Below are 14,801 nucleotides of genomic sequence, written 5' to 3' on the forward strand. Positions count from 1 at the left end.
TTAAAGCATAAGAAAAAGCTAGGAGGTAACTTCTTTTGTTTGTACACAAATGCTGGAGCATTCAAAACAAAGTAGTAAAGTTTTTTTGCTATGGTGAAGATGTGGCCTAAATTTGTTGCCGTTAGTGAAACTTGCTATCAGAATCGGATGTATCTTTCTTTTAAGGTTACACGGTGATCAGCATTCATATTTACGAATTTAGGGACACAAAACACACAAAACTCTCTAGAGTCAGCGTGCCTAAAGCCCAAAATTTGGCTCAGATATGTCAACGATATTTTCGATATTTTTTTTTTTTTTTTGGAAACGTTGTTTTTGTTTCCATCTGTATGTGAATAATGTGTATTTTATATAAAAGGAAAAAAATATGTAAACCTTAATATTTATTTGAGACCAAACACAAAACTATTTCCAGACACTTACTTTAGACCTCAATATATATTTCTAATATGTATATATATAGGGTGTGAAGTAGAACAACAGCAGTAAATAAACTCTTTTCATTTCGAAAAGTACAGTAATACCTTGCATAGCACAGTTAATAGGTATCAAAAAAGTTCCATGCTATGTAAAACCACAATGTTGATATTATTATTCATTATGATTAACATGTTTGTCTTGGTTTCTCGAGCAATACTGTTTTATCTCAAACAAATAACCAATTACAACTATCTAGGTATACAACTGAACTGGGAAGGAAGGCCCCTTCTAGAAGTCAGAGAACAAGTTGCAAAAGCTGAAAGAATATCAGAATGCTTGAACAAACCAATATGGAAAAATAAACATCTTAGAGTAGAGACAAAAACCAGAATTTATATAGCAGTAATCAGGCCTATTATGACATATAATGCAGAAACAAGACCAGACACTAGGAAAAGAAGACAAATGCTAAACACAGGTGAAGTGAATATATTAAGAAAAATAGGAAATAAAACTAGATTAGATAAAATAAAAAAATACAAATATAAGAAAACAGTGTGAAATACAAGCAATAAACAATTGTGTAGCAACCCGAAGAATAAAATGGATTGAACACATGGAAAGAAAAAGTGAAGATAGAATAATAAAACAAGTCTATAGTTGGAAACCAAAGAATAAGAGAAGAACAGGAAGATCTAGAAAAAGATTAAAAGATACTATTAAAGAAGATGAAGTCTTGGTCGCAACAGATACTACATCTAATGCGTGAAGAAGAAGATGATGATTAACATCTGATAAAAGTCAAAAGCTCACTTAATACGAATTATTTTGTAGGAACTTATATAATTGTACATGAAAGGGTACTTGTATGTAATAAAAAATAAATAAATACTTATAATTATGAAAATATCACTCAAAGTTTGGACCTTTGTACTGAGGTCATCATCAGGAAAACATACATACGCACAGGCCACAAAAGTAATATAAATCTAAATGTTTTGTTAATCATTTACCGTAGTGTAATCTCTAGTGAAAAAAATAAACAAATAATAATAAAACTTTTAATTTTTATTTATTTACATTTTTTTATCATCTGTATATTATTATACTGATAGGTATAAAAATTTATTTTATTTTGTTAATTAATTTATATTTATGTATAATTTGTTATTATCATTTCATTTATTTTTATTTTTTTCACCAGAGGTCAGGCTAGGATAAACAATTAACAAAGCATTTCGATTTATCTTACTTTTGTGTAGTGTCACGTAGGCTGTGTCCTCGATATGATGACCTCAATACAGAGGTGCAAACATCGAGTGTTATTTTCATAATTATAAGTAAAGTAATTACTCCAACACGTATTTTTGTCTCTGTAAATTCTTCACAATGAATGCTGATCATCTCTTTAAAAGAAAGAAAAAAAAGTTCTGTAGAAAGACCACATCTTTGCTGAACCAAAGCTAAAATAACACTCAAATGTACATTGATATATCTGTTACTTCAGTATGTTAAATCCATTACAATACTGTTTTAGTAGAGTTAGCATGTTGGGAATGCAGTAAGGTACCTACTGGCACTAATTTTTGTTTACAATTATTAAAAATTATAAACCATGCTACAGCAAATCCTGAACTGTTCAAAACTGCAATGTGCAAGGTATTGCTATATTTAATTATTTTTTGAGATAAATCAACATCTACAATAAATTAGCCTGTGGGTCTACAGAATAATATTATAAAATACAATAAAATAATTATTACAAGTTGTCTGCATCTTGAATAATGTCAGGTATTGTTAAATATTTTTAAACCATATTTCACAAGAATATTACTCTTTCAGTGAATTATGAAAGGAAGTCAACGAAAAATTACCAGTGAATTGTTTTCTTGATCTTTCCTTTTGCAACAAATTGTCATATGGTGAACTGATGTTCAATTCATTGTTTATCCAATGAAATGTCTTTTCTATGAATTGCCATTCAGTGAATTGTAGTTCGGTGAATTATTTGATTAAATGCTTTTTCGATGAATTGCCATTTCAGTAAGTTGTCCTTCAATTAATGTTTTAGATTTTATTTATTTATTCGTATAGAGTTTCTTTCCTTCTCTCTGCCATTCCTATTGGGAAGAGTTGACAGAGTTGATTGATTGATGACTCCTCTTAAAAAAATATAAAAATGCCATGAAAGTGACAGCCATAGTGAGGAAGGAAAATCCAATAATAAAAAGGAAGTTGGCTGAAAAGACCATAGGAAATTCAAGATTATTTTTTCACTATGTGGCGAAAAATGAAGGATATTATGGATCCATCCACATTTTATAGTGAAATATAAACTTACAGTTTTGAAATTTGCCAGAGAGCTTATGAGAATATAACTTTCAACATCGGTATTGCCTTAGTTTGCACTACTTAAAAGAGTAGATCTGTCGATAGTGCTTAATTTATGTTTCTCTGGCCTGATAGCTGTTTTGAAACCGTTGGTTTTCATCAGAGACCATGCAGGAACCTAAAGAGAGCAAAAATCTCTCCATTTGATACCATAGCAATTGTATGTCAGAAAATTAACATAACTAATATTCCACACGGTTAGCCGAGTGGCTATGCGCTTCACAACCATATGAATGGGAAAGGCGTGTCCTGGGTTCGATTCCCGTCGGTGACGTGAGGAGCTTAGGATCTTTCTCAGGCATAACCAAGTTAGCCAGTCTTAGGAGTGGACTGCAAGGTTTTTCTCCTCAGTTTATATAGGGTTTTTCATCCTGCAAGCAGGCAAACCGGCCTTGAGAACTCAATGCTTCTACAGACATAGGATACACTGGGAGGCATAGGGCTGACGACCTTATCCTTGTGTATAGTTGTGGTTAAATTAATAGAAAACCCTCGACACTGCAAGGTAAAAGAGGGAAAAAGGAAGAAGAAGAAAAATCATAAGTGATGATTCAAGCAGAGTAACCTGGACAAATTACCAAATGGGAAACTGAATAATAAGCTTTATGTGTGCCTGAAGACGGTTCCATAAAAGGAAAAGTAAACAAATTATCCAAATTATTTGAGACAGCAAAGCAAATGACATGAAGAAAAGGAAAAGCTGGTTCTTGTGGGAGATCTGAATAGTAGAGCCAGAATGATTATTAGATGTAAAGAAATGTTTTGGAAAATTTTCAAGAAAAAGGATAATGATAATGGTAAGTACTGGCTGAATCTCTGTTCAGGATATGGAAAAGTTATTACAAATGCCATGTTCTGACATAAAGAAGTGAAAATGGAGTGAACAAACAAGGCATAAGAAAAATCTTACTAACTACGTACTGTCAATAGTCATATCTCTGCACTAGTATAAGAGTATACAGTGAATTTGAAAGAGATCACCATTCAGTTTTAAACAGAATAAAAATGAACATCATATTGCAACAACCGCAACAACAAAAAAATACAATTTGTGTTCAAAACAAGAATCAGTGTAACAGCTTTAAAAAGTGAACTATATATGGAGACCCAAATATAAAAATAAGAAAAACAAGTTTCAAAACAGCAACCAAACCTTGGAGACCCACCAGCAACATCTGAAGAAAATGCTTCAGATTTAACCAGACAAGTCATGTGGTGAAGATATAAAGATGCAGCCCAAGAGTTCCTGGCAAATAAGTCATCAGGTGTCCCTGCTGACTTATTTGCCAGGAATTCTTGCCTGGGTGTGCAGGAAAATATAGAAAAGAGAGAGAGAGAGGGAGAGAATAGACAACAATGTAAGACAGCCAAGCTATGTGTAAAAGTGATTGAACATGAACCAAAGGAAGACTAGTAAGAAGGCAGAAGATAAATAACATGATGCAAAACTAGATATAGCAATAGTTAATGGAGATGATTTTGAGAGAATAATGACTGTTAGTTTAATGTGACAAAGCATAAGGTTCTGAACTCTGGGATCCAAAAAAATTACAAACTATATGCTACACTGATGGAACTACCTGCAGAAAATTTATGAGGCGTGGTTGATGGCAGACAGAGAGCTGAAGTTAAGAGAACATATTGCAAAAGTGGCCAAAATACTTGCTGAACATACTGACAGACAGATAAAGAGATACTGCTTATTTTTAAGACTTGTGATATGGTCACACGTCAACTTCTGTGCACACAGATCTAATCAACAGTTTCTTGGAGATGAGGATAGTGATGAGGATCTACAAGCAAGTAATGATGATCATCATAGGAATATGGAATGTTCCTCATGAGAACATACTGAAGCTTTGTGAATTACAAAAATTGGTTGACAGGTAGAAACAGGCATATTGTAAAAATATAAAATGATTACAGGAGTTTTACAGGATTGATCTAGAAAAAAAAAACTGCAACATACTTCATCAGTGAATGAGTTCAAGACGAAATGTGATAAGTAATAACAGTTATGGCACATTTTGCAATGAGTCTTTAAATTCCATGGAGATGCTCATATAATAAGAAATAATAAGAAACAATATCTCACTAGCAGAAGTCATATTTCTCATATACTTAAGGGTATATATTGCAAAAGTAGCAAAACAATGTATTACCACAATTTACTATACAATAACAATATCTGTGGCTTAACAGACTCAGATCCAACATGGTCATAACACAAGACCAATAATTTGGACATACTGGAAAAACAGCTAATATCCATCAGGAATAAACAAACTGTCAATTATCTGCATTATAGCTGTTACAGGAGAGAGCAGACCATGCACCATGGATACAGTCACCGAATCAAATGGAAGAAGATATTGTTGGATTTTGAATAAGGAGAAATTTAAATTATTAATATTCCTTACAGAATCCAACTTAATCCACCATACCAAAGGCTATACTTGTAAAAATTATTTGATATTAATCCCATGATTGTAAATTATTATTCATGTAATTGCCTTGAGTTTATTTATAAAATTTTATTAATTAATCTAAAATATATGTTAGCAATGATAGGACCTTGTAGTGAAATACTATTCTGTTTATTTTGATTATTCCTAATTTAATATTATGAGGAATTGTATATATTAGCTTAATATGCCTTATGTGAATTACAATATTTTAATTTTTTATTTATTACTACCAGTTGTAAAGGTATAATGTTATGTAATATTTCTGTTTTTATTTTATTTTATTTGTTACTATAGAGACGGGCTAGAAATAGCTAGCGCGTGCTTGGATCGCGAGATATGGTATTCAACTGCAGAGAAAGAATTGACATAAGAGAGCGTGAGAAACAATTTTGGGGGGAAAAAGAAGGGAGGTATATAAACTAAGAGCAGAGAAAATCGAGGCTCTTCTCTTTTTCAGGACCGACCATTCTGAGACACGAGAGCATTGAGAATAGCACAGACAGACAAGGAGAACACCGAGAGGCAGCAAAGTGAATGCAAAGGATTGCTGTGTCTGGAACTTTAGTGCTGTAATTGGACTATTTAAGGACAGGAAAAGTAATAGGCAACTGAGAATAATTCTAGAAGTTAAAGAATTACTACGTGTTCCATTAGTTATATGGAAATTTAACAGAGAGCTGAATTGGTCGAAAAGTGTAAAAGAAGGAACGAGCATTTTCCTTTATCCAAGTACGTCCATACACGTGAAGTGCGACCATTAATGGTTCAGCTATCATTGAGAAAATTTATTCTAAATAGTGTTGCCATAGTGTGCTAAGTAAATATAGTTATAAAGTGTGCCCATAGTGAAATTGATGAGCAAAGGATTTATCCGGTAAGAACTGTCCAATTTTATGTTACTTCAGTGCAGAGATATATGTGAAATTCCTCCTGTTATTCCCCACATTAACTGTAACATTTTTTTTGCTGAAATCAGCTGGAGCATGAAGTATGAAAGTGTATATCCATGAAGCAGTTGTTGCCACCATTAATGTATTGAGACTTTATTGACTGTGTGATAATAGTAAAATTTGTTACTAAGAGATTTTGTGATATTGAACTCTATTAAAAGTTATTTTAATATTGTGAAAGCTATAAATCTGATAGCAGAATGCCCATAGACTGAATTTGTAAGATGTTGTGACCAGTTAAGCTAAGACATTTATATTATCTTGTTCTCAGAACTGAGTTTATATGTATAATATATAACCCAGAATTAAATGTTTTGTTTTGATGATTTTAAAATTGTGTATGCCTGAATCTCCTTTACTGCACCGTTCATGAAATTATTGGACCTAGTGGGAGCTTCAAACATAAGAAATAAACTCGGTCTACATAAGAAATAATATTGATATAAAAATAGTTGATATTGATATAAAACTAGTCTCTCAGGGGACCCTGTAACCCCTAGAGAGCGCGTCCCCTGGGTGGCGGATAGGGGAGCCCACCATGTGTGTGTGTGTGTGTGTATGGTGGGGTGGTCCGAATATACTGAATAAGGACTCGTGGACCAACAGGGCCATAAGGGGCAATCATCTTGATTGTAAGGGAAGCGGCACTGCCATGGACCCCTAGCTGGATCTATCCTCTCCTTCTTCTACTTTGAGGAAGACCCACTTACTTTAATCTTTCCTATAAGGCCTTATCAGCCAACTCTTCTTACTTTATGACCCTTGTGCTATTAGAGTACTCGAGGGCCATGGAGTCTTTTCATTTCTGGCCTTACAACTATGTCCTCTCTATAAACCTTACTATATTTCTTCTATAATCTCCCCTTTCCCCTTCAATATACCCTATTCCTCCTATGGGTTTAAATTCGGAAGAAGGCGAGTTCAGAAGCCTTAAGGTAGCAGCCCTACCACTGAACTATTCCATCGTCAGGCTAGTCCCCTGCCATGGAGAACATAACCATACTTGTAAGCTGACAGAAAAAGATAATCGGATTGAATCTATGGGAAGCGACCCTGGAATGGAAAAGGTAAAACAAAATTGGAAACAACAAAATATAATACACATAGCAAACTGGAATGTAAGAGGAATAGCATATAAAGAAATAGAATTAGACCAGTTATTAAATGAAAGAAATTTTAAAATAGCAGTAATCACTGAAACAAAAAAGAAATTAAAAGGAACTATGAGAACTGAAAATTTTAATGTGATATACAGTGGAGTCGACAGAGACCAAAGAGCACAAGCAGGAGTCATGATTTGGATTCATAACTCCCTTTCAAAACATTATAAATTATGGAATGAAAGAATAATAGAAGCTAGAATAAAAATAGACAGAGGCTATTTAACAATAATTGGTTTATATGCCCCAGAAGAAGGAAGAGAACAGGATAATATTGATTTTTATAATCAGCTACAAAACATATATAATAAAATAAATAAAAATGATTACATAATTTTAGCAGGAGACTTAAATGCAAGAATTGGAAACACGAACATTAATAATAATATAGGAATACATGGAGAACACACTCTAAACAGAAATGGTAAAAAATTGATTGACTTTGTAGTTTATAATAACCTAAAAATAATGAATTCCTTCTATAAACATAAAGACATACATAAATATACTTGGGCAGCAAGAGGATGGAAATCAATATTAGATTACTTATTATTAAATGAAAAGACATCAAAATTTTCACTAGATGTTAGAGTTCAAAGAGGATATGAAATAAGCAGTGACCACTTCCTTGTTAAAATAAAATTAAGATTACCACCTAAATGGCTACAAGTAACAAGAACAGAAAGAAAAATTGAAACATTTGTTTATAAAACTAGACTATTGAATGACACAAATGTACAATGGCTATATGACCAAAGAATTAACCAGTATCTAGATAAAGTAAAACAAAATGAAGAAATAGAATGGTTTAATATAAAAACGATACTAAATGCAGCAGAAAATGAAAGCTTAGGAAAGACCAAAAAATTCAATAAAAGAAAAAAACTGAAGATCTGGGATGATACAATCAAAGAAATAATCAAAAAGAAAAAAGAAGCCTATCACAAATTCTAATCTTTTAAACAGTAAAAGATTATAAGATGAAATAGAATATAAAAGAATAAGAGCCATAGTTAAAAGAGAAGTCAGAAAAAGACATAGAGAATCATGGAATAAATTTGTTTCTAATTTAGAAGATGATTTATATAAAATAAGACCCAATGTATATAAGATTTTGAAACACCTAAATGCAGATACCAAAGAAAACATAAAATTAAACACTGAACTGAAATTAGAAGAATTTCTAAATTACTACACAGAACTGTGGACAGACAAATATTTTAAAAAAGACAACTGGCAAAGAATTAACGAAAATGAAAAGGAAATAACTGAAGAAGAATTAGAAATCAGCCTGAAAGAAACAAGAAACGGAAAATCACCTGGAGAAGATAAGCTAGGTTCAGAACTATATAAATACGCAGGAACAAGATTCAAAGGAAGACTCTTATTATTTTTAAATAAAATTTACTCAACTGGTATCCCCCCCCAATAGAATGGAAAAAAGCAATTGTGATTCCTATCTTTAAGAAAGGTAATAGAGATGACCCTAAAAACTATAGAGGTATCAGTATACTAAATTCATGTTACAAAATATACAGCAGAATCTTAAATAACAAACTAATGAAATATTCCGAAAACTTTATTCTAGAGGTACAAAATGGATTTAGAAAAGGACGATCATGTATAGACCCAGCCTTCTGCCTAAAATTAATAATAGAGAAAAAGAAGAGAATATAATTTAGAAACACATATTGCATTTATTGACTTTGAAAAAGCATTTGACAAAGTTAAAAGAAACATATTATTTAACATATTAAAAGAAAGACAAATACCAAATAATATCCTAAAAGCTGTCACAAGTATATATGAAAATAATCAAATACAAATAAGATTAAATCATGAGCTATCATATACGAGAGAGATAAACCAAGGGGTCCGACAGGGATGTCCCCTCTCAGCAACTCTTTTTAATATCTACTTAAATGAAATAATAATAAAATGGAGTAAAAATTTACATCAAGGAATTAAACTTTCACCTACAGTTAACTTAAACACTCTCCTCTTTGCAGATGACCAAATAATAATTACAAATTCTGAAGATAACTTACAGAAAGCTGTTTTAGATCTAGATGAGATAGCCAAAGATTATGGTATGATAATATCAACGGAAAAATCAAAAACTATGGCCTTTAAAGAACAAGATCCAGCAAGAACTAAAATAGTATTAGATAACAAGATCTTAGAACAGATTTCATTTAACTACCTAGGATGTATGATCACTTATGAAAATGAAAAAGACATAAACTTAAAAATTGCAAAATATTTAAAAATAACAGGAGTAATTAACTCTATATTTAAACCAAACCTAGTTCAAAAACAAACCAGACTAAAAGTATACAATACATTAGCCCTACCGGTCTTAATGTATGGAAGCGAAATCTGTACAATAAAACAAAATGACAACCAAAGATTAACAACAGCAGAAATGAAGTTTATGAGAAAAACTGCAAAGTATACCCTATTTGATCACAAAAGAAACGAAGATATTATGAAAGAATTAAACCAAGAACCAGTAATAGAAAAAAAAATATAAACATAGATGGATGGAACACGTTCAAAGAATGAAAACAGAAAGATTACCAAAACAAGCCTTAAAGTACAAGCCATTAGGAAAAAGAAAACCAGGACGTCCTCTTAAATGATTCAACGATGACTTCTAAGGCCGGAACAGGCCATACTAGGCCTAAATCCTTGATACGTATGATGATGATGATGATGAAATAGTTGATGCTTGGTTTCACTACATTTCATTAGACTAATCTAGATATAGAGTGGCACAGTCTAAAAATATAAATTTCTCTATATTTAAATTAGTAATCAACCAGCAACTTATTACTTGTTTAAGAACAGAGTTAAAACAAGATGGCGGATCAAAATCAAGGAAGTACGATCCAACAATATGCAAAGAAGGAAGATCTCTTCTGTACAGAAGCAGATATAAATCTGCCATTTCCAGAATCTGCCATAGTACTATAACATTCTTCAAATGTAAACAAATTCAGATGCATTATGTTGTTAAAAATCAAGAAGATTTTATCATCTTGAGACTTTCAGCAAAATCACAATCACAATGATACCTTCCTCAATAAAGCCCATCATCTTGAAACTTTCATCAACACTCCACTACTATACCCATTCAATGTACAAGTTAGACTTAGCTATGTTACATTTATTTTGTCTGTCTTCCTGCTGGTGTCTACAGTCATGTACTTACTGTATTTCTTTGTGCCTTTGTGCCTAGCTAAATAAATTTGGTTAGTTAATTATCATCTCTAGACATGTTTTCTCTCTAAACAGCAGTATGAGTAACCAATAATTTTCAACATCTGGACAGAGGAAATTAAAAAAATTACTCACTTCATTAGTTTCAAGAATTTGAACCCTAAAAATACTTTTGAAGCTTACTTCAGATATTAGAGATAGACTGACCTCCAATATTTCCAAACATCTGACATGCTAGCAGCACTGTACACATGAAAAATAGATCTACATAAACTTCATATTATTACATTTACTGGATGATAGTCACATAAAACTTAAATTGCAAAAAAGTGCATATATTATTTTCGGCAATAACAGACTTTGGGATGTTTACCTGATCCCAAACAACTATGCCGACCTGGTTGGACGAGTGGTTAGAGTATCTGCTCTCCAGCCAAAATGCAGGTTCGAATCCTGCTATGGGCATGTTGTCTGTGGAAATACTAGTGGTGGGCAGTAGATAGCATTGGTGTAGATGATGTGCTTTGCTTAGTTGGTGGATTGAGCTGTAGAGTTGAGTTGTAAAGGTGGAGATGGAGAGTTGTAGAGTAGATGTCCTCCCTCGATGAGTCTTTGGACTCCTTGGAGGTGTCATGTAATAATAAATATATATTTAATCAAGTTACTAGATGAATAGTGATGACACTACAATGAAGATTAAAGTGCATCCTGTCAAAATGAAAGTGGTATGCTTTTTGCTCTACAGAACAGAAAACAAAAAGCTTCTTGTAGATGGGTAAAATATTTTATGCAGTTTTGGATAAAATAAATGATTCAGAAATTCTGAATGAAACAACCTACAATGAAACAATCAAATTATTTAAGATTTAAAAGGGAGATTACCTGCACAAATGTTTTTAGACTTGAATACTCCTGTGTTCCAAGCTTTAGAAGTTGAGATACTTGAGGAGAATGTTCCAAAGGAAGTCCAAGTTTGGCAATTTGACCAACACTTGTGATCTGCCCTTGCATAACTTTACTTATTTGGCCAGGACGCACACCGACCCTTTCTCTGTAAAAAATGTACTGCAACTTGACAGTGAAAATCTTTCCATAGGCATCATACTGCTGGGCACCAATTTCAGAAAGTGAATAGCATGCCTGTTAAAGAAGTTAACATATGTAAAAAATGCAAAGGTATTTTCAAACTAATCAAAAGTGAATGGTGAGATAAAAATTCAAGAAATGAATGACTTCTTTAATAATCAAATTATTTAGATAAATATATGATTAATAATGTCAGCAATTTGATTTGTAAAATCTAGGAACAAACTGGAGGTTCATCTATAAGTTCCCACTTTCTGCTCCCTGTACAAACTTTTCCATTAAATCTCTTTTTGATGTCCTGACCCTCTTCCCCCCCCCCCACAAAAAAAAAAATCCTGGTAAGGTGGTTGTTTAATTTTTATGGTGCAGCATCTGCAGTTATAATGCACCATGTTAAGAGGTAAAAGAAAGCTAACAAATATATAAGTAAATATGGTAAAATTGGTATGTGTGATGTATAAAAATAAAAAGAAAATTAGCATATCAGAATAGTTCCAAAATGTATATAAGTGCATTAATTTGTATATATTTATATTAATTTCTTGTACAAATTTATAAACGCTGGGTATATATAAAGTATCAGACAAAAAGATGAACAATACTCTACTCGCACACAAGCATACCATTCCTGTTACTGCTACATCAGACAGTCTGAACATGACAATACTTCTGACATTAGGACTGCATCGTTGTCGTAATGTCATAAACAATAACTTCCTACCAGTGCAAGTAGGTTGATAGTATATTCTTCGGAAATATACAGTATATCATTGTTGATACATTTTTTCATTTCTCACTGCAAATGCAAACTTTTTTTTTTTTTTTTTAGTGAAATAGTCTTCAGAGCTTGTGTGATTATATTACTGGTTGGAAGTTTCTAGTTGCAAGCATGCAGGGAGCAGTCAGCTCCTTAGCAACTTGTTGCACTAATATACCCATGTGGCTACCATAAACCAGTTATCAACTTGCCACTGCTACCAAAATAATCATTTTAATATCTCTTCAGTAATATATAATTCCTAGTTTTTTTTTTTTTTTCAGTGTAGCAATGTTTTTGTTTTCTTTGTAAAGGAACAGAAATCGAATTACCTCATATTGGCATATGGATAAAAAAATTTTATATACCAGCTATGAGAAATCTCACCCTGAGTTGTATATCTGCTCCTGCTGACATCACCAAAATCATGTTAGAAGAACTATGGTATTGCAATTTTTGTATTTATTTTACAAATCGCTTGTGCTATTTCTCTCATTTATTCACTTACAAAAATATTTAGCTTGATTTCACTATAGTTACTACCAGTGGCGGCTCGTGGCTTGAAATTGTGGGAGTGCTGCAACTTTCAAAATATACATACAATTATCAATAAAATTATACAGTTTGGTATAATTAAAAATTACTTAAAAATAAAATCCATTCTTCTTGTTTTGTTTCGAGCGAAAAGGTCAATAACTTTTTCCTTGATGTTTGTGTGATTGTTGAAGAATTTTTTCTCCGTTGAAATCATCGCAAGTGCATTTAACCTATCCTGATTCATAGTGCTCCTCAGAAATGTTTTTATTCTCTTTAATGTTGAAAAACAGCATTCAGGCTCTGATGGGAATTGCCAAGAGAATTTTTATCAATTATTTCTTGAGGTTGCATTTCTGAGGTCATAATTGTCAATAACCCAAATAATGTTCTAAAATAAACACTATAACAAATGTTATGTCTTTAATTGTAATGTCCAAATATTTAAAGAGACGGAGTAAACACGATAAGCACTACATACACTCTACTACTGTAAATATAAACATATAAACAATAGGAACTGTGTGACGGACAGCGCCGCATTATGCTAATAGCTCGCCTCCCACTATGACGTGCATATGCTTGTGCACGTAGCAATATGACACCGTGGTAAACACAGTGCTGCTAGCGTCCTTTGCCCTCCTAAGTGCTACAAGATGGATTTTTATTATTTTTTTATACAAAATAAGAGAATTGTATAAGATTGTTGATGATAAAATTAAATATTACAAGCAAATATAAATAAATTAATAAATATATTTATATACCGAGAAAAATTGGGGGTGCTGCAGCTCCGCAGTGCCTATGCATGAGCCGCCCCTGGTTACTACGTATACCAATCTTTCCTTTCCTCGTTTGAAATAACTGCATTAGCAACGAATTATCATGTAGTGTGCAACAACCTTCAGCACAAAAAATATGATGTGAGATAATGCATAATTGGCATCCTGATATAGACTACCAACAACAAGCATTCTCATAACATATTAACGAGAAGTATGGTAGGTACTGTCGGTATAAAGGTTAGTGTTGGTCACCCATGATGAGTCTTCTGATGCCATGGAGATGACCGTATAATAATAATAATAATAATAAAAGCAGCTCAAAGGATTCAGTATATATAGCCTATCAGAGAGAATAACTGCTATACCTTCTTTTTGCTGATGTTGGAGTTTTCAAAGTATTACATCTTACGAATGATGTCCCTGGTTGGCACTAGAATACCATCCCTACATATGAAAATTCATTTTATAGTTGCCACACTTTTTTAATTTTCTGCAAATCTCCTCAACAAGAACACTGATGAATCTCAATCTGATATTGCTCCTTGGGAAAAGTTCAGAATTGTGTGGAGGGTATTATTGTGATTGGTATTTCCTCAAATAATGTTGTATGCAGGAGTTGCTCCAAATGTTTCTGAGAGGATGTTTTGGATAAATAATGGTGACATTTTCCCAATAACTTGAAGATGGAAGACTCATTCTTAAAAGGAGGGAGAAATCAGTGCAGAGCTCCTACCCATCACAGAACTAAACAAGGATTCCTACTATGCAGCAGCAAACAATGACTGTGCTCAAAAATAAAATGCCAGGGCCATCTTGCATGTCACACTGGCACCACAACAAGCTTTGTATCCTGTCCCCAAACCACATGGAAGGAAACTTACTGCAACATCACTGACTTGTGAAAGCTCAGTAGTTAACTGATCTGAGTGAGCTATGAAGGCTGCCGGTTTTGCTGAAATAGGGGCCAAAGCAGTGCAAGAATACTAGGATCCCAACTTTTCCAGAGGTCCACATGTCACACCATATAT

General features: G+C 32.8%; 1 protein-coding gene across 2 annotated transcripts in view; it reads right to left on the bottom strand.

Annotated features, from left to right (window-relative positions):
- Positions 1-14,801, bottom strand: part of LOC150102730 (uncharacterized) — a 326,709-nt gene that overhangs the window by 240,585 nt on the left and 71,323 nt on the right. For both annotated transcript variants that reach the window (XM_090398982.1, XM_090398983.1), the window contains exon 3: positions 11,494-11,751. In XM_090398982.1, the coding sequence (XP_090255108.1) occupies positions 11,494-11,751 (258 nt within the window). The remainder of the gene's footprint in view (positions 1-11,493; positions 11,752-14,801) is intronic.

This window comes from Typopeltis vanoorti, chromosome 10 (genome assembly GCF_054136105.1).
Source record: "Typopeltis vanoorti isolate ZY-2024b chromosome 10, IOZ_Tvanoo_1.0, whole genome shotgun sequence".
NCBI lineage: Eukaryota > Metazoa > Arthropoda > Arachnida > Uropygi > Thelyphonidae > Typopeltis > Typopeltis vanoorti.